General features: G+C 34.6%; 1 protein-coding gene across 9 annotated transcripts in view; it reads right to left on the reverse strand.

Annotated features, from left to right (window-relative positions):
- Window positions 1-27,030, reverse strand: part of sns (nephrin adhesion molecule sticks and stones) — a 326,558-nt gene that overhangs the window by 176,836 nt on the left and 122,692 nt on the right. For all 9 annotated transcript variants that reach the window (XM_073988663.1, XM_073988662.1, XM_073988661.1 and 6 more), the window contains 2 exons: window positions 26,682-26,834; window positions 8,746-8,919 (listed from right to left, as the gene is read on the reverse strand). In XM_073988663.1, the coding sequence (XP_073844764.1) occupies window positions 8,746-8,919; window positions 26,682-26,834 (327 nt within the window). The remainder of the gene's footprint in view (window positions 1-8,745; window positions 8,920-26,681; window positions 26,835-27,030) is intronic.

A 27,030-nucleotide genomic window follows, 5' to 3' on the forward strand; every position in this document is an offset into this window, starting at 1 on the left:
TTATCGTGCATGCCACACCGAAATAAGCTATTTATGTTGGTAACTGTATAATTTTTTGAGCTTTTGGACCATCATGTCTGAGACAAGTTCTAAAACTACACTTGGGGTACTCAAAGGAGTGAAAAGATATAATTCATACTGGAACCTGAACTAAGTCTAAAGGACTTTTATTACGAGGAACAAATGCTGCTCCATTCGAGAGTTATCATGGGTTTTGGACCATCATGTCTGAGACAAGTTCTAAAACTACACTTGGGGTACTCAAAGGAGTGAAAAGATATAATTCATATAAGACATACTAAGTCTAAAGGACTCTTATTACGAGGAACAAATGCTGCTCCATTCGAGAGTTATCATGGGTTCCAGTTACCCCAAAAGCGGAGGGTATAAAAATGGATAGTGGGTCTATAACCAAAAGTAAGCCCATAATATTTTTTTGCAATGAGGTTATCTACACCCTATGTTGCCAAATATCTCTATAGCCTATTTGGCTTGAAAAGGTGTTTATGCTGCTGCTCTATTCGAGAGTTATCATGTGTTCGCGTTACCCCAAACGCTTTAAAAATGGCAAGTGGATGGTCTAAACCAAAAGTAAGCCGATACTATTTTTAGTAATGAGGTTATCTACACCCTATGTTGCCAGAATATCCTACTATAGCCTATTTGCGGATTGAATAGTCATTACATTGTAGATGTTCAAATACCAGATTTTGTATTACGAAATAACAATTTTTTAAGTATTGATACCTTTCATATGTTTCGATTATAACCCGTATACTCATGATATTTCTATGACCTTTTAATCTGATTGTGAAAGAGGGGGATATGTCTTCATAATCACCACACACTGTGGTTCAATTCGGCAAAGCTAAAATTGCCATGGTTGTACAGAATAAAAGAAGAAAATTGTCATTTGGGCAGTTACTGAGCACACGAACAAACCGACATATTTTAACCAACCATATGTGCATATATCTACATATAAATTTTAAATATGAATGAAGTCAGTACCAATACATTTTGTTGTTGATAACACACCCACAACAAATGTAATTAGTATTTAATTAGGGCGTAATCGGGTTTCATTTGCCCAAGACACAAACATTTACACGGGTACACTTGCATGTATTCGAAGGCATTTCATAAAACTCCAAAATAACCAGTTTTATGGGAGAACTCTTGTCGCTATCAACCATATGGGATAATTTCAATTAAAACAACAACAACACATATATTTAAGTGTGCATTTGTCGGTACAATACAAATTTAAACTTTTATTGAATTAATATTTAAACAAAAAAAATATTTTAAGGCTTCTTAAAGTGTGTGAAGAGTTGAGCTATTGTGGACATTGAAACAAATAAAATGTAAAACTATGAACAATTATAGGTGAAATTTTTGTGCTTCAAGTTGTTGCATAAACATTGTTGTAGCTGTCAGCCTTCAGGAATTTACTAATTTTCTAAAATAATACTTCCGTTGCCAGATTATCCATATATACAGTATTCTATGGTCATATTAAATTTAAATGAAAAATTTTTATTTTTAAATATAATTTCACTTTATGTGGGCACTTTGGACGTAAATTTTCATAAAAACTTTTTCAATTCAATTAGACTAAAAAATATGCTGTACAAAATAAATTTTTCCATAATTATGATCTCATTTTTGGCCATATGATACCTGTAAATAGTCACACGCACATATACACATATGAATATGCTGCGCACAGTGAAAGATATACACTATTTAACACCCACCGCGCCCAATTGCTCACTCTCAGTTTCGGCCATAGTTTATGGAAATGTGAATATGTGTATGTAGGTACACCGCAAAACTGCCACAATTAGAGAACTTCCGACCATGCGAGAATCTACCAATAAAAAACTGTAAAAATTTCATAATTTGTTCCTAGTTGTTGCTGTTTGTGGACAGGGTATGATTTCATCCTCACTTATGGTGGCACTGCCGCTCCAGTCCATCGCTTAAATTTATTGTAGCACTTTATAACCTGACAATGAATGTGTTTGCATACAATAGCCCATGGCCAGGTGCTCACAAAGGCGGGGAGGGGTAACGACAATGTATGGATCTTTGCTTGAAAGGCTCGTTGGTGGGTGGGTGGATGGTTTGGCCGAGGGCCTTGGAAATTTATTATAATTGAATTTATCTGTCGCATGCTGCCACATTATTTGCCGCCGCTTTAAATTGAATTTTGTTGCATATTCATGAGATGCTTTCTCCACAGTAGACACGTCATGTGCAACATCCACAATTTAGTGGCTGCCCTCCTTCCTGGCTGCTACCGGTGGTGCACGGTAGCAAAGGCCACAAACTGTTGGAACAACCCAGAATTGTCCATGATATGTATGTATGCATGGTTGTATGTAAAACTCAAACGAATAAAATAGATTCACATTATGTCCTGAGGACTTGTACCGTTTTATTGTTGTAAAATATTGATAAGCAATTTCCATCATATTTTGGTTTGACATGTACGGTAAACCTGGACGCATTTTTGTTGCCACCACCAACTAAAAATAGATTTGTTAAAATTTTCAACAAGACTTGGCGTTAGTCTATATTATTGTTTTTATAGAAAAATGCATTTATTGCCTATTCTGCATGGGTATTCTGTGTTGTAAGTTGGGGCAAATGGTGTTTTTGTTTTGGACAACAATGCACATTTTGTAGCATTATAGAAGCAAATTTTGTAATTAATTTTTAATCGCTAAAGCTTTCAAGGATATGCTGAGTTGGTTCAATTTTAGTTACGAGGGGTCAACGTATAGTGATATATTTTGACATAAAATATAATAACAACATTTTGTGATGGTTGAGCAAGCTTGTATTTAATATAATTACCTATGATTCTACAAGCTGAAAGATTGCATAGCTTTGAAATAAAAATCATGGAACAGTGAAGGTTTTGCGAAAAGTCTATTCGGCTGTTGTGCTAGAAAAAAACTTACCCGTGCGTGAACGGATAATGCAAGATCGCCATGTTATATACCGTGAAATACGATCGCGGTGCTTCAAAAGACGTTTATAGGATAGATCTATGTGACAGGTCGTGGAACTATGCATATGAGCCCCAAAAATTCCAGCAATCGCCAGAAGATGCTGTAGAAGCGTTCAAAAACCATGTTTTGGAGGTGTCTCAATTGGAGTGGAACAAGTGCTGGAGACTCCTTAAGAAAACAATAAAACTATTTTTGATGATAAATATTCGCGTTTTCATTATAAGGCCGGAAAATCAAAAAATTCATCACTTCATAATGCAGAAACTTGACCTATTTTCTTCTACTTTCTTCACTTTGAGTTCCATTTTGAGTCACAGATGTAAAAATATACTTGAACTGAGTAATGCCATGTTCATACCAGTACTTTAATTACGTTGTTCGCTCTCAGAATTACGTATACGAATTAACCCGTTCATACGACATGGTACATACTTCATATCAACATAGTCCATATTTTCATACTTTTGTTTCTTGATTTTAAAGGAAGTTTCAAACAAACGACATGCAAAATTAGTTGATATGAACTCGAAAAATAATTTGCTTTCCTTCAAACATCTATTTTATGCTATTCTTTGCATTCACGTTTTCAATGTTTTCTTCAAATTGTGGTGTTTTCAACACATTTTTAAAATTTTCTATTTTCGAAATTAACGAGAGAGCTGCCAAAATAACTTTTTGGTATAGACTTTCAGGCAGGTATTTGATTTTAGTTTTTGGATTGGTACGCGAATTTGAAACTATCGACAAGAAATGTAACTGCAATGAAAGATAAGACAACATTTACTATGTTTTGAAGGTATACTAATCGTTTCACAGTTTACTTTTCATTCATGTTTTGCAGTTTTTCTAAAAATGTTGCTGTTTTTCATAAATTTTTAAATTTTGTATTTTGTCTGTCATAAGGTCTGTACGATAACCCAAAAATTTGTACAAATTTTTACTGAATGCTGTTCAATAACAAAATTATCCAGCAAAAGAGAGCGAGAAGGGAGAGATTTTTGGAGAGTTTTGTGACTGAGGACTTCCAAATTTTTGCTGGGAAAATTTGTCCCGAAAAAATTTGTAAGTTCGGCCAGCTGATTTTTAATCAGCTATTCAATATAAACAGCTTGAAATGTTAACACTTTTTAGATTTTAAAGCGTTGGTTACTGCTTTAAATAAGTCAAATGCAATTTTTAAATTTATGTTTGTGTTCCATTTGGTTTAAAATATCAAAAAAAAACAAAAAAAAATTTCATACTTTTTCAGAAACAACTGACTTTCTTGCAAGTTTTTGCAAAATGCTGTTCAAAAACTTTCTGCAATTTTTCTTGGATGAGCGAGTAAAATTCACTCAAAGAAGTTGCTGGAACTTGCTGAGTAATTATTGCTGGGAAAGTTATCGTATAGACTTCTAATATTCCATGTTCCTATCTTCATTTCCTGTTTTGTTTTACCTCCGGGGATTCTTAGCACCTTCTTTGAGCCGGAGACTGAGGGCCGTGTGTTTTCTGTTGTTGTTTTCATATTGTATAATTAGAAGTCTATACGAAACTGGAAAGCTGAATAACACAATAAGCGAAATGAACAGATTAAATATAGATATACTTGGAGTGAGTGAAACATGGTGGACAAGATGTGGAGATTTTAAATCAGAAAACACTAGAGTCTTTCGTTCTGGAAAAAGAGAAGGACATCATAGAAAAGGAGTGGCGATTATAACTAAAAATCATATAGGCGAATGTGTAATGGGATATGTTCCGAAGTCAGACAGAACAAAGATGATAAAAATCAATGCTAAACCTCTTAATATAAATATAATACAGGTTTACGCACCTACATATGACTCCAGTTGAAGAATTTTACGCTGAAATTGATGAATTAATAAAAATTACCAAACCTCATGAACTAACCATCATACTGGGAGACTTCAATGCAAAACTTGGGAAAGACGAAGTAATAGGAATTACTGGAAAACATGGACTCGGAGTTCGAAACGAAAGAGGTGACAGACTGGTGCAATTCTGCCAAGAACAACATCTTAAAATAACAAATACCCTATTTCACCTGCATCCTAGAAGATTGTACACTTGGAGACCACCGCAAGACAATCGAGAAAATATTGTAATAACCCAGATTGATTACATACTAATAAATAGACGCTATTGTTCATGTGTCACAAAATGCACAACGTGTCCTAGAGCGGATGTTCCCTCGGACCACAATCTTTTAGTTCTTAATCTCTGTACTAAATTAGCAGTTATAAGGCGAAAAATTAAGAAATCTAGAATTGATCTGCAAAAAATGAAAGACCCAAACGTGAAAAGGGATATTAAAACGCAAATTAATTACAAACTTGTAGGATAAGCTCAAAACAAACATCACCACCACCACAAAGGAATGTCTAGGAAACACGGATAGAACCTCGAAAGAAGAATGGATCACGAACGAAATAAAGGAACTGCGGGAACATCGAAGCCAATACAAAAATATCAACTACGAAATGTACTGGGAAATAAATAAGGAAATACGAACTGCTACAAGGGCTGCAAAAACCGATCTACTTAATCGAATCACTACAGAACCTGCATGATCATTTCAACCTACACAAAAAACTAAAGGAAGCAGCTGGAGTCTATAAGCAGACTCTACAACAATATTATTTGACGAAAATAATAAACCCATTTTTGAGATATCAGACAAGAAAAGGGTATGGAAAAATTATGTAATGAGATTATTTAATGATGAAGGAAGAAGCCCATATGAAGAAATACAAACCAATCTGACTGGGACACAGATAACTAAGAACGAGATAGAATACGCACTCAACGCTCTTAAGGAGAATAAAGCATCAGGCCCTGACGAAATTCCCTCAGAGGTACTGAAATTGATAGATGGAGACAATATAAATCTACTCGTAAAACTCTTTAATCACGTATATGATACTGGAAAATACCCGTTAGACTGGCTTAAATAAAGGTTCATTACTATACCAAAAAAGAACAACGCCAAAAGCTGCGAAGAATTTAGGCTAATAAGCATTATGAGTCATGCATTAAAAATATTCCTACGCGTAATACATAGACGTATATACTCCAAGTGTGAACTGGCAATGGGAGCCACTAAGTTCGGTTTTAAGGAAGGAATGGGAACAAGGGAAGCTCTACTAAGCATTCAAATATTATTAAAGAAATGCCGAGATGTACATAAAGATGTATATATGTGTTTCATTGACTATGAAAAAGCCTTTGATACTGTCCTTCATGATAAGCTAATGCACATCCTCACAACGATTGGTATAGATGATGAAGAAATACGATGTATAAAAAACTTATACTGGAATCCAACAGCATATGTTCACGTTAATGGTGAATTGACTGAGGAATTTTTAATTTCAAAGGGCGTCCGACAAGGTTGCATACTCTCTCCGCTACTATTTAATATATATTCCCAGATAATATTTATGGAAGCCATCGAATCGGAGAAAATTGGCATAAGCATATACGGAACACTTATTAGTAACATACGATATGCAGACGATACAACACTATTGGCTGGTAGCATATCTGGACATTAGAAATTAATCGACAATCTTCCACATGTAAGTGGAACGTATGGACTTAAAATCAACACTAGGAAGACTTAATACATGGTAATAAGTCGAAAAAAACTTAACTGGATATACCGAAAAGTTCTAAAAATACGGTGGACAGACCGAATGAATAATAACGAAGTACTTAGGAAAATGAATGCGAATAGGGAGCTAATAAGAACTATCAAAAGCAGAAAAGTGTCATATCTGGGACACATCATGAGAAATAACAAATACAAAATACTGCAAAACATTATTAAAGGAGTGATTGAAGGAAGACGAGCTAGGGGCCGAAAAGAACTCTCCTGGCTGAAAAATATCCAAACCTGGGCCGATCTCCAAGACGAAAGAAGCCTTCTAAACGCTGCGAGAAATAGAGATCTTCAATTAATATGAAATGTTCTAAAATATATGTATATTCACTTTATCACTTAAAATTGTAACAATATTGTATAATCGCATATATCCGAACATCGGATGTGCAAATAAAGAAGAAGAAAGTTTTCCTACAGACCTATAATTAATTTATTTTGATAAATAATCTCATTTGTTAGAGATGGGACATATTTTATCGTCGTTCGGAGAGTAATTTAAATTGAACAATGTACAAAATCGTTCTTCGCTCTCAGAATTTTGTATGGAAAATGAAGTAATTAATACAAAATTTGGGCTCAACAACGAATAGGGAGCCAATTACCGTCAGTATGAACAAGGCATAAAGTTAGGAAAACTAAATACGAGTATACTATGTTTTGCCAATTAACTACGCAATTTGTATTAAGGCTCATGTTAAATAGGCCAACTGCAATATCTCTGGAACTTAATATAAGCATAAATGTATACATATACATACATATGTACAACGACCTATATTTACTGTCAATTAAACAGTAAACATCTCCTTACATATTGATATTATGATTAAGTATTCATATTAATTTTTATTTTCTATTTGGATTTTCTTTTATTTCGTTTTGCTGCCAATGATTATTTACCAACGTAAATTAAGCAAATGTTTATTAATTTCCATATCTTCCCATCCTTTGCTGCTGGATCCGGTTGTTTGTGGCTGATTACATTGCCAGTGAGCGCGGAAGTCGATTTCACACTCTTTCCGGCTGATGAACCTGCGAACCACGTTGTATTCATTGCAATATTGTTATAAACATTGATTCGTTGCACATTGATTATTGTTGTTGTGCGGTTATCACACGCTCTCTTCTTTGTTTCTGCAGTGCGTCAATTCTCTTTTTCACATTATTTGCATTTCTCTTTTTTCCTATTTAAAGGTTTTTTCTTTTTTTATTTCAATGTAAACGAGGACCAATTAAGGGGGATTATCATAAATTGTAGCGAAAATACATAACGGTCTGTTAGTTTGTGTGTCTGTCTGTCGGTCCATCTGTCCACAAATGAAACGAATGACGTTAAAAATATGAGTTTCTTGCAAATATTAAATGTATTTATTGCCATCGCATAAATTTTGTACAAACGCTACATGAACGACACCAACACCATCCGAACTGAGATAACTGAATTCTGAGTGTGAGTTACGCTTCTTAATTATGACCAAATCATTCTTTACCCAACTAGCCACCCAGCCATTTGTTGAGCGGTGAAAGTTGGAGCGAGTGTAAATTATGCAAAATTATTTTTAATGAGGCAAAATTTCAAATACAGAATCACCAACACTTTGAAACACCAGATACGACACACAGGACAAGACACTTTCGCATATAGACACATTGTAATGTTAATCACACTCACGCTTGGTAATGGTATTGTGGGTGTTAGGGTGTGTATGTGTGGGTGTGTGTTTGACAACATTTTGGTAATTCCAACACATTACGAATATGCAAATTTCCAAAAATGTAAAAATCCCTAGAAAAAATTGGAAAAAATAATACCGCTACCACACATTCGTGGAACAGTTTGAGGTTATGGCGGTTTGATAATGGAGTAAATGTTTAAAAGGATCCACTAAATTTTAAGAGTTACCATATAAATTTTATTAAATTATTAATATATGGTAAAGCATAGTTCGAGGATAGTCTACATAGTCAGCTGTTTGAAAAAATAGTCTTACTCTCACCACATTCCCTAAGGTAAATATGCGATTTCACTTATGTCTAAATTATACATTTACTTACATAAAACGGACAGTTGTACGGTGGCACGCATTGGCATATCTGGAGCCAAGGCCTTGTGCTTTGCTTGGCATGTATACTCCGTGTAGTCATCGTCAGAAGTGGGTTTCAATTTCAAACTAGATGTGGTGGTGAAACGTTTTGGTGAAGTTTCCTCGACTTTGTCGTTGCGATGTTCTGCAAAAAGAGAATAACAAATACAAAAAGGGATTTTAATATACAAACAATATCGAATGATTTATAACCAGTCAAAAGCAACTAGCATCACGCAATCACACAGGCAAACACATACAAATTTTAATTTAACATCAACAAGGATAACGTAGTTTTTTGTGGAGGGTAAGGAACTCGTTTATGGAGCAGTTCGGGCTAGGAGCAGTGGTGCAGATCAGCGTCATATATCGTTATCTTGAAATGGTTGTTACCCAACTGCTTCCAATGTGGAAGTTATGTCATCAACAGCTTCCTATTAATGTGTGCAGAAACGACCTCTCATGAAATGGGACAATAGGCCGCAAACTTACTATTACTTAATGTGCCTGACAGATATATCCACATATTGAAGTTAGAATAAAAAAACTGCATTGAAACCATCCTGTAAGTTGGCGGAAGAAGGAAAATTCCAATAAACCGTTATGTGGGAGCTATATCAAAATGTGGACAGATATATTCCATTTTTGAACTAAAGCTAAATTTGGAAGAAATATTATGCTCAGTTAGGACACAATCGGTTATTTAGTTCGAGGGTTGTCGTGCTCTCTAACTAGCTTGATAGATGAACAGACATGGCTAAATCGATTCAAAATAGTGTGAAACAGATTTGATCTTAACATACTTGTGGTCTAAAACAATTACTTCGATGAGGGTACATTTTTGTCGTTATAAAACGTCAGTATGGTTTGATGCTGTTGCTGGTTTGAAACTTTCTGGGCATTAACTCGGGATGAACTTAGAAAAAGTAGTATTGCAAAAATCGCGAGAACTATACGAAATAAGTGTTAAAATTTATTGGAGAACAAGCTCAATCTTCACATACGTCAAACTGTTTGAATTTTTTTATGGGAAAGAACACGAAAGGACTGGACCGATACTAAAGAACTATTATGGTGAGCAAAGTTTGGGTTAAATCCGGGGCTAACTTCAAGAGATAGATATTTTATTGCTGGCGTTGGTGTTTTACAGCTTAAGGATAATTATGATAATTAGAATGGTGCCCGTACCCGTCGGCATGAAGGTCGCGAAGATTACTTGCTATAAAAATTGTTAAACAATCCAAGAAAATTTTGAAAATTGGTGTGGAAGGTATCCTGTGTAGTAAACAGCTATTGTACATATTCGCACCTGGTTTAATTTTTGGAAGAAATATTTCGATGCACAAAATTTGGACCAAATTAGTTATTCTCTTCGAGAGGTATTTATCCTGCGCACCATTTTAGCGAATAAATTTGAACTTTTGTGGGGGAGTCACCCGAAGGTGTGGACCGATATGAGCCTTCTTAGAACTTGACATAAATTTGGTCAAAATGATACGAAGAACAATTTAAGAACTTCTTAGGTTAATCATTTCGAGAATTTTCTTGAACAGAAAGTCAGACGGACGCACAGGGCTAAAGCGACTCCAAATTGTGTGGAATGGATGTCGTGTAAAAGTACTTTTGTTTCCAAAAGTCTGAGGGTATAAACACAGAGAACGTCCGAAATTGTTATATAATTTTCTGCATGGAGCTTATTTTGCTGCAAATAGTAATGGGGTCCATGGGGGCTTATCCTAAATATCGGCTCATATTAACAATTTTCTACAAGGAAAATTTTACCTTTTCTCACGTCGGCTGATACGGTAAAATGCAGCCTTCACAACAACTTACAATTTTTATACCCTCCAAACTAAGTAGGAGGGTTCAATTAACTTATCATTCCTTTTGTAACACATGGAACTATTCGTTGGAGGCCCTATAAACATATATGCATATTATTGATCAGCATACAATTCTATGCCGGTACAACCATGTCCGTCTGTCTGTTGAAATCAAGATACAGATAGCAATATTTAAAATAACGCTTTGTTAATTACAGACTTTTAGGCCCATTATTTCTGTAGTAAAAGTTTAATAATAAGTGTCAGATAAATTAAAATGAACTTTGTGTTACTTTTTAAATTTATACTGCGCCCGAGAGTATGCTGCACCAAAAGCAAGAAAAAATTGTCAGCAAATTCAAATCAACCAATCAGTTTGAGTAAATTTTATGCATACAGACTTTTTTGCTTGATATTGCCATATTTTTACAAAATTTAACATTTATATTAAATGGAAGATGTAATAACAAATCCCCGGTAATGCGAACTTTATTCTTTAATTTTCTTAAAGTAAGGTATAACTAAAATGGACTTTAAAATCAAGATGTAAGAACAGGCCTTAGAATGTTTAGTATTGAAAATAAATTATATCGGTCCCCTTTTTAACAAAGTAAAAACAAGTAAAAAAGCATTAAGTTCGGCCGGGCCGAACTTTTCATACCCTCCACCATAAAATATTCTGAACTAAAATGGAATAATTACTTTTCATTCCTGTCCCCAACATTAAGTGGGTACGTTAAAATGTCAGATAATGTTTATGTACATTTATGCTTCATTCCGGAGGCCCTTTTTTATGGTGCCTATATCTAACTATGTATGTTGACAATTTTTGGTGGGCTAGAAATTGGGAGGTACTCTTATATAGGGGTTATAATAAAACATGGGCCTATGTTGACAGTTTTTGATGGGAGCCTTTAATGTGAAATAACTCCTAATTCGGTTAAAAAATTTAGCTAGAATCTTCAAAATATCGAAAATCGGTACATAAGGTGGGAACTTCAAATGTCATTAACAGCTAGTTCGGAGGTATCTGGGCTATACGAAAATATGAACTTAAATGAACCGTTATATGGGGACTATACCAAAACGTGGACCTATGTCCACAAGTTTTGTCATATAAGTTTATTGACATTTAAGAACTTTAAATGTCAAATTATAGCTACATCGGTCTGAAAATGTAGCTACAAACGTCAAAACACCGCAAATCGAGGGTACCGTTATATGGGGGCTATACCAAAACGTGGACCTATGTCCACAACTTTTGTTATATAAGTTTATTGACATTTAAGAACCCTAAATGTCAAATTATAGCTACATCGGTCTGAAAATGTAGCTACAAACGTCAAAACACCGCAAATCGGGGGTACCGTTATATGGGGGCTATACCAAAACGGGGACCTATGTCCACAAGTTTTGTTATATAAGTTTATTGACACTTAAGAACCCTAAATGTTAAATTATAGCTACATCGGTCGGAAAATGTAGCTAAAAACGTCAAAATACCGTAAATTGGGGGTACCGTTATATGGGGGCTATACCAAAACGTGGACCTATGTCCACAACTTTTGTTATATAAGTTTATTGAAAGTTAAGAACCCTAAATGTCAAGTTATAGCTAAATCGGTCTGAAAATGTAGCTAAAAACGTCAAAATACCGCAAATCGGGGGGTACCGTTATATGGGGGCTATACCAAAACGTGGACCTATGTCCAAAAGTTTTGTTATATATGTTTATTGACACTTAAGAACCCTAAATGTCAAATTATAGCTAAATCGGTCTGAAAATGTAGCTGAAAACGTCAAAGTACCGTAAATCGGGGGGTACCGTTATATGGGGCCTATACCAAAACGTGGACCGATATATCCCATCTTCGAACTTGATCTTCCGACGGCTAAAAAAATGGTATTCCCCAATTTTCAGCGAAATCGGTCAACAAATGCGACCTGTATGTTGCGAACGGACGGACGGACATGCATAAATCGACTCAGAAAGTGATTCTATGTATATCCCTAGAAGGAACTATGGGTCTATCTCGCTTCCTTTTGTATGTTACATACAAATGCACTAACACATAATACCCCTTACCACATAGTGGTGTAGGGTATAATCACGATTTTCGGTACTTTTAAAGTTTTAGCCCATAATCTATCCGAAATGGCTGAAATCTGGATTCAGTATAATATAATTTCTATTTAATGTTTCCCTTTCCCTCGGTTTCCCTTTTTTATGCACAAAGATCACCTATAACTAAGAACCCCTTATAGAATAGAAATCAGGAGGAATTTATATATTTGTCTGTACCAAACCAAACATCAACAGATAGACGGACAAATTTGTCCTGACAAAATAGTAGTTTTTTACCCCTCAAATGTTATAAACAGATCATTTCAACTAAAATGAGTTATGCGCACGACAAGTTTCGTGCAGTATACGCTGTTTAATCAAAAGTTTGCACAAGCTCAAAGAAGAACTATTGCGGTCCACACCCTGTTTAACCTCCCAAGTTTGACAATTTTGGCTTAGTCTGAGCAATGGTTTCTCATGGTTTTCTTCGAGAAGCCCATAAATTCTGATATAAGCGACCCGAAAATTCCAACCATATTTAGAAGGAGTATTTTAGTCGCTTAGCCGTTCTTCAATCTATCCGAATGGTGTTCCCAATTACAACGGTATATATGTATGTATATGTACCTAAGGCCGAACAATTGATAAAATGTAAAGCCATAAATCACTAGAAAAACGTATGGATGAAACAGTTGACGAAATTGGACAAAAGTTATAAAAAAATCTTAATAGATAAACTAAACTTGATTACATTGAAACTAATCAGAAACTGTCAACTTGTTTGAATCACATATTGAATTTATCAGAGGAGAAAGAGTTTCCATTGATTTTGTCATTTTTTATAACATTTTAAATGATTAAAGGATGGGCCTAATTAAATATTTCAATCGTTTCACTAGCATTTGCTATTCTGCATAAATATTGATTTAAATATAAAATAATTAACAAATTGTTTATATGCATGTAATTTCAGTTTGAAAATCCACAAGGCTTTAAAGCAAATCTACAACTCTTAATATAATTAACTTTTAATTGGCTGCATGAAAAAGTAGATACATATCATTCTGGGATCAAAAGCGTATAATAAGTTGATATCAAATAAATACAAACTATTAAACAAAAAACAATTTAAATCCCGGATATGATATTAATAATCCAATAATTAATTATAAGTGGAAGTTATAATTTAAGTTCAGAGATACTCATATTGATTTGTTAAACAGAATGGAAACAATTTATCGGAAATTATCTTTGTTGGGTATTTGCATTTAGTCGCATTTTTATGTATGTATATTTATGCACAATTCTTGTAAAATTGATGAACCAATGTTATAAATCAAATGAAAATAAAATAATTGCGAAGATGTCCGCCTTGAACATATTAACACTTAATCAGTTGAAAGTGGTTCATTGGTCTGTTAGCCTGTAAATGTTGTCTGGGAAGAAAAGTAGCCAAAGCACTAATGTTCTTTGACAAAAGTTGAACATTATCAAAAGTTCGGACTAAAGAAGCGCGCTTGTGTAAAGATAAATGAATTAAATTTGCACAAAACTTTTCAACTTTTTCACGTCATTTAAGAAATGCGACAAGACTATGATTATGAAAATTGTGGGCCATACACACAAACATATATTTGTAATGATTGTTGGAAATTGATGTGTTGTGATTGGACAAGAAGGTGTGCCATAATAACAAATAATGAAATACATACTAACCATACATAATTGGGCAAATAAAAAACACAATTCCCCAATAACACCCTTTGGTATCACTGATGTCACTCCGATTCTATTTAAACCCCAATTATAAGGGACAATCTTTTTGTTGCCGAGTTTGTGGTAATTACCAACAAGTCAAAATACATTGGTACCCTGATTTGACCATTGTTATGGAACAATGCAAATTAGACAACAAATGTGTGGGTAATAACGGTAAAATATGGTGGATATTTCAAACATTGCAGAAAAGTATTTCCAAACATTTCCTGACATGTATTACCTGAAAACGCGTCATAATCGCAACTCATCATTTCGTTTTGTTTCGTCTTTTTTTCTTGCACGTCAGTAACATTATTTCCATTTAAATAACCTGAGTGTAGGAGTGGGGTATTCATTTTACATTTTGTCACTCGCCTATCATGCTTTTACAATTTTCTCTCATTTAGAGTAAGTATAGAGTTCTTTTCGGCCATTGTTCCATATCATAGCAGCTGTGTCTAAATGGTTCCGTTATTCACATAAATGACATTTGTTACATTTTCAAGGGACTTTGACTTAACGAAGGAACGGAGCAAAGTTCGTCCTCGTACGCATCACGCACGCAAATGGTTAAAAACGGAAGGAACATGAAAAGCAGAGTTGTACGAAAAAAATCATATGACGATGACTGGGATAATACAGATACTAATGCTGACGATGATGACAGTACATAACGTTCACAACAACCACTAGAATGGTCATATAGACAGAGTACGCAGTGATGGTATGGCAGAAAACAATAAATGCCTTAATATGAATTTACAAAGGAGAGGAGGACATGGGGGTTACATGGTGAAATTATTTCCCATAAAAATCATGATTATCATTTTAAATACAATTCTTATGAGTTTCGTTTGTCCCCCTCGCTTTCCGTGCTTCCTCAGTTTCTCTATATGTATATATGCCTCCCCTTAATTCCCACTTACACAAAACCCTAATGTTCTCCATCTCAAGTATGTGTATTTTGTGAATGAGACAAGATATAAACAAACTTATGATGGCCTTCATTGACATTAACATTTTTCATAAGTGCCACCATCACCACAGCTATTTTCATGTTCCGCAGACATCAGTATTTGCTTCCATAATAGACATAAGTTTTAATCTTTTTTCTGTTGTTATGGAGGAATGGATTCCTCTTGTTTTCTTCTGTACACTTTTGCTTTTGCAAAATGTCCAAAAAATTATCATTTAAGCATAGTCATCAACTGTGTCCCTTACGCATTATCCCACAACTCTAAGAGTCTGTCAAATTCTTAAAACACATGAACGTTTGTATACATATACATGTCTGCGGTTTGTTATGGTTACGACCAAATAAAATATTTAGTACCAAAAGGAATGGCGTGATTCTCTCATATAGTAGTTAGGTATTTCTGTTAGACCGATAATAATTTATCAAGAGTGGGACTATATAATTAGTTTATAATTTTGAACTATCTCCGGGCAAAAGGCACAAAATGAGAACTGGCTTTAAACTATTGGTATTATTCTACAACATTATTGTATTGTGTGTTGTACCCTATTCCTAAATAATGTAGGATTTTATGACCGTCCATAGGATTCGTGTTAGGGATATACAATACGCCTATACTATTTTGAAATTTTGGGACAACATTTTCCAATTAAATATTTTCCATTTAAATATTGCAGAAGGTTCCGCACAAACAACTTTGAAGTGATTTATTATTTCTTTTAAATCAATTGGGGCGTAAGTTTTTTAACACATAAAGTGTGTAAGATTTTATCTAATCGTAAATAACAACTGAGGTTGTAAAAAAGTCATAACCCTACTATACACTTTAGTGCGATAAAAATGTACATTAAGGATTTGGAGTCGATTAGGCCCGCCCGTGTGTCTGGCTTGCTGACTGGGGCGCACGATAACTCTCGAACGAATCCACGGATTTTATCCAACTTTGAAGTGATGTTAACTATTTCCGAGCAAAAGGCACAAAATGAGAACTAGCTTTAAACTACAGTATTGTTGTATTGTGTGTCCTACCCTAATCTTAAATAATGTAGAATTTTATGACCGTCCATAGGATTCGTGTTAGGGCCATACAATACGCCTATACTATTTTGAAAATTTGGGACAATATTTACCAACAAAAGGTACAATAACGTTATTTGTATATCTTCACAGGTTATATACACTAGAGTGATGACTTTTTGATTTTTTTTCTCAAAAATTATTTCCTGCATGAAGAATGAATTAACTTTTGCCTTTTTATGGATGGAGTGACATTTTTTCCATTTAAATATTGCAAAAGGTTCCGCACAAAGCACCTTGAAGTGATTTTTTATTTATTTTAAATCAATTTGTGCGTAAGTTTTATAACACATAATGTGTGTAAGATTTTATCTAATATTAAATAAAAACTGAGGTTGTAAAGAAGTCATAACCCTACTATACACTTTAGAGCGATAAAAATGTACATTAACGATTTGGAGTCGATTAAGCCCCGTCCGTCTGTCAGGCTTGCTGACTGGGGCGCACGATAACTCTCAAACGAATCCACGGATTTTATCCAATATTTTGTCCAAACTTAGCTCAAAACTTTGAAGTGAATAACAGATTTGGTTTAAACTATGCATATCGTAATATCTTTTGTAGACATATGTAGAATAGATTCGGACCATTTTCACAGTTTAATTTTTTGATCAAGTCCAAACTTCCTGAGCTAATGGCTCATAAACTCTAAAAAACCATGCCGGCACCAACTAAAATAACTGATAAGCACGTTTGAGTGTCCGGTTTGACCGTTACTTTGCAAACCGTAAAATGTCTTCCAAACGTAGAAGTTCCATATTGGACAACACCTTCGGCTAACCTTCAAAATTGTCGCTCAAGTGCAGCTTAAGGCTGTTACAGAATCAATTGTGGTCCTTTTAACAGCCACGCACAGTGGTTCAGAATTGTTTTGTCCTGGTCAAAGTTCTGTAACTTTCAGCTTTCCGATGAATAACAAGTAAGAACGGCGTTTTACCCTCCACCACAAGTTGTATTGAAGTAAAATGGAATAATTAGTTTCCTTTCGTGTATGGAAAAGACTTAATACTAAATTTCAGCAATTTCGGTAAAACAATTTGAGGCACCATTCTATGGGGGCTATTTCAAAACGTCGATCTATACCGACAAATTTCTGACGAAAAGTTTTTAGGCTCAAAGAAGACTAAATACCAAATTTCCTATATTTCGGTAAGAGAATGTGGCTAAAATTTAAAAAATACCGAAAATCAAGAAGTACGTTTCTATGGGGATATAGGAAGACGTGGACCTATACTGATAATACTCTTCTGGAATATTTTATAACTCTTGGAAGACGAAATAACGAATTTCAGCCATTTCGGTTGGATATTGACGTCACAATCTTCAGTATTACGAAAATCCGGAGGTATTGTTCTATGGGGCCTATATCGAAACGTGGACCTATACCGACGAATTTTAGTCAGAAATGGGACAATATGAAAGCGTGAACCTGTACAGACATATTTCTGGCGAACAGTTTTATATCACATTGAAGACTAAATACCAAATTTCAGCCATTTCGGTGGAATATTGAGGCCACAACGTTCAAAATACCGAAAATCGGGAGGTACCGTTCTATGGGGACTATATGAAGGCATAGACCGATACCGACAAAGTTCTGGGGGAAACTTTTATACCACCAACGTAGACTAAGTACCAAATTTCAGCCATTTCGGTGTGATAATGAAGCTAAAACCTTTAAAATACCGTAAATCGGGAGGTACCGTTCTATGGGGGCTATATGAAGGCGTGGACCGATACCGACAAACTTATGGGGGAAAGTTTTGTACCCCTAAAGAAGACTACGTACCAAATTTCAGCCATTTTGGTAGGATAATGAAGCTAAAACCTTCAAAATACCGAAAAACGGGAGGTACCGTTATATGGGGGCTATATGAAGGTGTGGACCGATACCGACAAAATTCTGGGGGAATGTTTTGTACCCCTAAAGAAGACTACGTACCAAATTTCAGCCATTTTTGTAGGATAATGAAGCTAAAACCTTCAAAATACCGAAAATCGCGAGGTACCGTTCTATGGGGGCTATATGAAGGTGTGGACCGATACCGACAAAATTCTGGGGGAAAGTTTTATACCCCTAAAGAAGACTACGTACCAAATTTCAGCCATTTTGGTAGGATAATGAAGCTAAAACCTTAAAAATACCGAAATTCGGGAGGTACCGTTCTATGGGGGCTATATGAAGGTGTGGACCGATACCGACAAAATTCTGGGGGAAGTTTTATACCCCTAAAGAAGACTACGTACCAAATTTCAGCCATTTTGGTAGGATAATGAAGCTAAAACCTTAAAAATACCGAAAATCGGGAGGTACCGTTCTATGGGGGCTATATCAAAACGTGGACCGATATATCCCATATTCAATACCAACCATCCTGCAAGTAATAAAAACTTCTGTACCAAATTTTGACTCTCTATCTTTAAAATTGCGAGCTGTATCTTGATTTCAACAGACAGACGGACGGACGGACAGACGGACATGGTCAAATCGACATAGAATTTTATGCTGATCAATAATATATATACTTTATAGGGTCTCCGACGAATATTTCGATGTGTTACAAACGGAATGACAAATTTAATTATACCCTCCATATGGTGGAGGGTATAAAAACGATCTATCTCAGTCCAGCGATCAAATTAAACTTTCGACTTTTTATACCCTCAGCATTTATGCTAAGGAGGGTATATGAAGAAAAGACAAAATTTTTTAGTTTTCCATAAAAAAAAAATTAAAAATTTTTTTTTTAGCTACATGAAAGATTTTTGGTACATAGATTGGGAAAAAAATCCCAATCTTAAATCTGTTCAAGATGATAATTTTGGTTGTTGCGCGCAAAAGTTATGGCGGTTTCAATTCTGATAAAAAGAAAAAAATCTTTAAAAGACTCTAATCATTATATTGAGAAACTCTCTTAATTAGGGGCTCCCTACATACTATATGTTTATGAAGTCCCATAACTTTAGTGAAAAAGTTGTAAATTTTCGCGGAAATTAGGAAAACAAATCAAAACAATTGGTAGTTTACAACTTGTTCTAATAAAATTCAAGCTGTTTAAGCATCTGAAAAATATATAAAAAATATGTACGTAATCTAAACATCGCGAAGATTCAAATGAAACCAAAACTATACAAATCCGTTTAGCGGTTTGCATATTATAGCAAAAAACAAAAAATATATTGAGGAAATTTATAAAATTTTTGTAAGAGAAAATATTTATTAAAATTTATTTTGTGAGTTAGTTGAACAAAATGTAAGAAAAATAGGTCGGAGTTTTTCTTCTATTTTAGTAAAATTTCACGCAATAAATCACATTTTTTATTCTAATCACTTCTCGAAAACACGCTAACATCTAGCAGAAGATATGGATATCTTTCAAATAAATGTTGGGTTTCTTTAAATGGGGTATAATCTTGAAATAAAATTGTATCGGGTAATGTTCATTTTGAAATGCGTGTAAATCGCGAAATCCTCAAAATCACTTGATGCGCATGCGGTTTACCAATACAGCAAATTCTTCTCTTTTAATTTGTACACATTTGCCAGGATTTACTTCGGCCGCTAAGATGTAGCATCGTCTGCAGTTTAGTGTGCAACAAACTGTATAACGCTTATATTTTGCACAAAGTGTATACACTTTTTATGCGCATCCGATTTCACTATCAACCGTGAAAAAATACATCGATCTAAACATATTTCAATAAATCCATCAAGAACCGTGGATGTAGCATCACACAGTATTTTTTGTATAAATCGGATACAGCTCCCACCCCACTAAATTTTTCAAACCGCTGTTTTCGCACAAAGGCGAGTGATGATTCACCTCCTTCATTGAAATGGAAACGATCCACATAAAACGCGAATTAGTCAGCGATATTTTGAAAAACATTTTTCGCAAATTTTTCAATTTTTGCAGTAGCCATTTCCGCCGTTGTAGTAGATGGATTTTTATGATCTGTGATTCATATGATCCGGATTGTCGAAAAACTAAAATATCGCGGGGTACCAGCACACTCAAAACGATATTGTAAATACTGTACCCAAAAAATAGGTTTTTTAGAAAAAATATCGCACTAAATTTTGGCCTTTGGCAGTAGATTACTCTGCTGCTGTGTGGGCTACATACTCAATATACATATCAGATTATGCGAAATCGCGATTTCTTTAATCCTATAATTGGTTTTTCGAAATATCCGAATGCGCGTCCCAGTTACATAAAAAATACAAAAAACACCTGAAATCCGGCTTCAAAATGTTAGCATCCATAAAAGGTGGATACAGTGGAGATTTTGAAATGTGATACATTAGAAGTGTAAACTTCATTTTGTATTCTTCTACTTTTACTTTGGACAGATGTCCGTCATTTGAATGGTTTAATCAGAAATCGAATAGCAATGTAAAAAACCTGTTTAGCTTCAACGTGTTATTACCTATGTTTTTTCCTTTACGCGGTCGTAACTACCACGTAAATTATTTTTTTTTTGCTAAATTTTTGAGCTTTGTACAAAAACATCTAAATTAATCCAGCAATAGTCATAGTTACTGGTAAACTACAATAGTTCGCGTATTATAATAGTGCAAACCTTGGCTTCATGGAAACTAAAAAATTTTGACTTTTCCTCATATATACTTTCATACGGGCAAAACGTGCCTCATGGAAATAATAGTTTTAGACCCCAAGTATGTTTGGACGAAATGTGTTTCGACAATTTGGAGTCGATTGAGCAATGTCCGTCCATCTGTCTGGCTGGCTGGAGCGCACGATAACTCTCGAACGGATGAACCGATTCGGTTTAAATTTAGGCTTTCGTAATATTTTGCCCAAACTTAGTTTAAGTTCGAAGATGGGCTATATCGGTCCACTCCTTCCGGTACCTCCCCCACAAAAGTTCGAAAATATTCGGAAAATTTGTGCGCACGATAACTCTTGAGGGGAGTAACCGATTTGGTCCATGCTTTGCCCATCGTAAAATGTGTACCAGACTTAGATAATGATTCAATATAGACTCAATCTGCCCACTCTTTCGGGTACCTCCCACACAAAATTTCGGAAAAGTTCAGTTTAGGGCCATCTCTCGAATCTCTTTTTGTTTTAGCAACTTGTATTAACTGCCCTCCATACGACGGTACAAGTTTCATTAAGGGCAAGTCCATACTTCCTGAGAAAATAGCCTGAAAGTTGCAAAAAAAACCCCTATGACACCGTGTGAGGTGGTTGGAGCGCAAGATAACTCTTGAACGGATCTGCTGATTCGGTCCAAAATTTGGCCTTAGTAATATTTTGTCCAAACATAGTTTAAGTTTGAAGATAAGCCATATAGGTCCACTCCTTCAGGTACCTCCCCCACAAAAGTTCAAAAATGTTCGGAAAATTTGTTCATACAGTAACTCTTGAAAGGAGGGGCCGAATTGGTCCATACTTTACACATCCTAATATATCTACTAGATATAGATCAGGTTCAAATATGGACTCTATTTGTACACTCTATCCGGTATCTCCCACACAAAATTTCGGATAAGTTCACATTAAGATCTGCTATCGAATCACTTTGATTTTTGTTAAAGCAACTTGCATTCGCTGCCTCAATTACGATGGTAAACCTTTTTTCAGGGGCAAGTCCATACTTCTTGAGCAAACATCCCGAAGGGTGTAAAAACTCCCTATGGCACCATATGTAGTGGCTGGAGATCCACTTCTATAATGATCAATGTAGATCCATTCCTTTCATCCTAATGAAAATTTTTGTCGATTCAAATTATTTAAAAACACTTAAATACATACGTTTTTTGAAAAAAAAAAAATGTTTCAATATATACAGGCTGAGGGTATATCTCTGTCGGCAAAGCCGACTGATACTATTTTACTAGTTTTTACTATTTTTAATCTAAATATGAACGTTATTTATATCTTCCTTTATAATAAAATGGTTAAACCCCCATAAATAAACTACAAAAAAAAACTAAAGTTATTTTATTTTTTTTTTTAAATTTTAATTTTTTTCAAAAAAATGTCCGACTTCAGAAGTACGGCACGCCCACGTCTTCCACTATTTTAACCCAGTTTTTTGGTTCCTTAGTTTCAATATGATTACTATCGAATCCCATATAGAAATAAACAATCGGTGACAAGAGAAAATTGGGATTTTGGCAAGGAAAATCGATTTCTGGATCATTGTGCCACGTAAACCTAATACCTAATAATACCGTAAACCTAATGGTCCAAACGCTCAAAAATCCTACCGTGACCAACATAAATGGTTGGTGGTCACGATAATTGAGAGGAGTGACTTTTTCACAACTTTTTCACATCGTATTATATCTCAAAATGTATAAAAGTTACGGGCATGGAATTGCATACTGACATAATAAGCCAAAATTAAAAAAAAAATTACGGTGACAAACCAAAATAGTTGTTTGGGTTTGATAAGTATACTTCTTCAAAAGTTCACAATTTTTCGTTATGTGCAGTGCTGTTTTACCGTATGTAGATCATATTGACCGAACATAAATAATACTCGTACGTTTGTTCACATATGTTATGTTCAAAACGAAAAAAATTTCTAAAATGTTGACAAGTTTTTCCAGTACGCTAAAAAGTTGTAAAATGTTTACTTCCCATTCATTTAAAACATAAATGGCGCAAAATAGTATTCTTCTCTTTTTGTATGAGAATTTTGGGCGAATAAAAGTAGCAACGTGATTACTGGCATCTGAATGGCTGATATGTTGATTTTTGAAATTTTATATAGTTTTTGAACAAATTTTTATTTTGGAACTCATTTTTGACAGTGTGCTCGTCTGCAACTTTTACCATAGACAAGTATAGGAAATAAGCTTTAAACATTGACTGTCTACTTTAGATTTGGTGTTTTCTTTTCACGCAAACGAAGCATTGGCGACCGATCATGGTAGTATAACCCTACTACTTTGCATAGAAAAAATAATACCGAATACCTGCAACACCACCAAAATATCTGTAAAAGCCAAACCTAAATACTTCGGTATGCCAGAGCAATAGGAGTTGTCGAGTATGAGCCCATATTGGTCAACGGTGGCGTCTCACATGCTTCCATGAGGTTTACGCTCGCGCTAAGAGGGTTTCTTAGTGCCAGTCCATCTAAGTTCTTGGTAAAAAAAATAACCAAAAGAAGAGGCCCTATGTTCCTGAAGGAGTAAAGCGGAAAACAAAAAGAAGAAAGTTATTTGGCCAAACTTAACTTCTAGCCTACTATCCAACCTGTACAATATTTATGTTAAATATATAAACCATACGTCATCCTAACTATACTAATCGTGTCCTTGGGAAAAAATTACTTCTTGTTTATGTGTTTTGATTTTCAATGGTTTTAATTTCATTCTGCCCCTTGATTACAATTTTTGAGGCATATTTCTCTAAGCAAAACAAAAAACAGATAAAAATTTTGAAATGAATTTTGTTGAAGACACTTTTGTTATTAATAGAAGATTCATCAGTTGACTTGACTCATATTTCTGTTTGTACATAATTGTGTGTGTATGGCATTTAGTCCGTGCTTTCGCTTGGGATATAAAATAAATTAATGTTTATCTTTGCCTTTTAAAATTCTGTCTACCATTCATTTTAAACGCTGTTTTGATGTTATTTTACCCTGTCGCCCATCCGCTCGGCTACCGATGCTACTATTGGGATTGTTATAAGCGATTGGCTGGCTCACTTATACGCTCTCCTGAGGCTATTGTTAACATTTGTATGCGTCCGTATCCGTATCTGTTTGTGTAGCTTGTTTGGGTTGTTGGTTGGTTGGCCTTTGCCAACTTCCAAAACAATTACTAACATGAGTTATGATGACTTTGCTATCAACGGCCACAAAAACACACAGACAATAAAAACAAAATAGAAATTACAAAACAAGTTAACAGCGCACAGGATGTACGAAGCTGAAAGCTTGTAATACATATACATAAATGTTAAAAACAACAACAAAATAAGTTGTTCACTTAGCAAGTTCACTTGCACTAGATAAAGGTAAACTTTTCTGTGTGAGAACATTTTATTTAATGGTTTTCAATTATGATGATAATTTGTATATTTTTTTCATATTTCTTCCATCCTCAGTTCGTATTGTCTCTTCGCTATAAGGTACGTATGTATGTACATACATACCAACTGCTTGGTTAACTAAGCTTTGTTTTCTTTGTCGTTTTTGTGACCTTCATACGCTTGGCTTTCTAACAATTCCAACTGATTGACTTAGGCCAGTGACCAGTGTCACAGTGATGTGATTAAATCTTATGAATGCAATAGACACGATATTACTTTCTTGATTAATAAATTTACATGATGATAGGCCCAAGGGTCTGATTTCTGGCCCACACAAACACACAGAGACAAATCTGTGGATTAGAAATGCTGATTAGGCGAATAATTGCCAAAGTCATTAACTTTCATCTTCGTAAAAGAAATTAAACTCAAGGATAATGGAGATACCACATAGTATGAAAAACGACAGAGATATGTCAAGAATAAAGACTTGAAGCAACACAGAAGTGAATATAAAACAATTGTGAGGTACATATGTATGTTTGTATGTATTTGAGTTCAGAACTTACATCATGGAACATGGCTGATTTATTCAAAGAGTTTCATAACTCACAAAAATTCGGAAATCGCATTTTAAGTTGAATATTGAATTTCCCAACTTAAACAAGATTATTATATACATACATATAAAATAGTTATAGCGAAAGGAATTCTTTCTTGACAGACTTACATACATACCTACATGACAAAAACCCTAACGGAATTTGATCAGGCCATAACTCAGAAGTTTGACCTATGGCAAAACTGTCCTTCCGGGTTCATCATATTATCTTCATCGACATTCATCGTCAAAAAGAATTTTTCACCCCCCAGCCTTTGATCTCCATATTTGCGCGTACTGATATTTTTCCTTAAAAACGGTCTAAGAAAACGGGTTTTTTGTTCTAGAACTGCAACTAGCAAATTTTTCATAAGCGAATTAATATAATTGATTGAAAACTCTATAAGCTTTTTAATTGTATACATACAAGTTTAATCGGTTACTTAAAACCGGTTCGAAATTGGGTTTTAAAGTTGGAATATCCGGTTCAAAAATTGAGATAACCGGATCTGTCCTCCATGAAAATTTGTTATTAACGTGTTCTTCATAACAGGCGCTTTTTGTGGTAAATATTTCAGAAGCACCGCAGATGTCTACATATGCAATAACCAATTGGTAAGTCTACATACCAATTAATAACTAATGTCGAATATACAGAAAAACCAAACATAGTTTTTTTCTGAACCTAGACCGAGTAAACATCAAAAAGGACAATGAAAACGGGACAACATTGATTATTTGTCAAAGAGAACCGTACCTAAAATCTTCTGAGCAACATTTTTGTAGAATATTTGGATGCTGAAAAATCTCATCTTGTGATACTTTCACTACGGTTCAATAAATAAAGGACGAAATGGACATGAAAGACATTGAGTTAGAAGAATGTTCTACAAAAAGATTCGCCAATCGTTTTGACTGAAGACATGTCACCTCAAAACGAAGCTACAACAACGCCAAACAGAGATATGGAGCTATTTTTCCAAGTACTATAGGGAAAAAATTAAAAACTTCATCGCGCGATATCGCAGAAACTTGACCTATGGCGAAAATTTCCTTTTGGGTTCTTAGTATACTCATCAAGGGCTTTCATCTCCAAAAGAAATTTTCCACCCCCCAGACTTTGAGTTCCATTTTGTGTCACAGTGTTATTTAATAGTCTTTTCCTGACAATAAATTAATATTCTTAAAAACCACGATAATTTGGCGATATATTTCTGTGACACTCATATAGATATGTATGCATACATGTGTGTATTCAATGGTCCAAACTTGCATCTTGGTACAAAAAGAAATGTTTATTTGTTTAGTTTTTTAAACTCAGATTTCGACTGGGTCAAAAATCTATCACAACAAAAAGGGAAAAAAATTAAATATTAATTAAAACAGCTACCTACTCATTACTAAACTATATGACTTTACTTTCGATTTTCATAATTAATTGATTGTTTTAAGTCATATCGTCTCAAAAAGACGATTTAATATTAATTTCTCTGTTTTTTGCTTCTGTATTATAAAACAAACAACATAAATTAATAATTAAAGTGCTGCTACAACAACTAATCATCATCGGATTGTTGTAAGCTTACCTGGTTTGTACTCCACATTGCCACGATACCACACAATTTGAGCAGCTGGTTTGGCATTCGAAACCACACATTTCAATGTAAGGTCTTGATTTTCTCGAACCTCCACTTTGGCATTGTTTTCGTATCCGTGTATTTCAATTGACGACGGTGGTGCTGTAATGTGAAAGAAAAGAGAAGAAAAACAAAGAAATTTGAGAAAAAAATCACATCATCAACAAAATCCCCACAGAACTATGGCATACAATTAATTAGGAAACAATATTCACATATAAGGAACTGTAATAAATGCGAATAATTGTGTATATATGTCTGTAGGTGTGTTTGTGTGTGTACTTAACATCTATAAAAC

The sequence above is a fragment of the Musca autumnalis genome, unplaced genomic scaffold (genome assembly GCF_047663935.1).
Source record: "Musca autumnalis isolate F117 unplaced genomic scaffold, ASM4766393v1 scaffold_5, whole genome shotgun sequence".
In the NCBI taxonomy this organism is placed as follows: Eukaryota; Metazoa; Arthropoda; class Insecta; order Diptera; family Muscidae; genus Musca; species Musca autumnalis.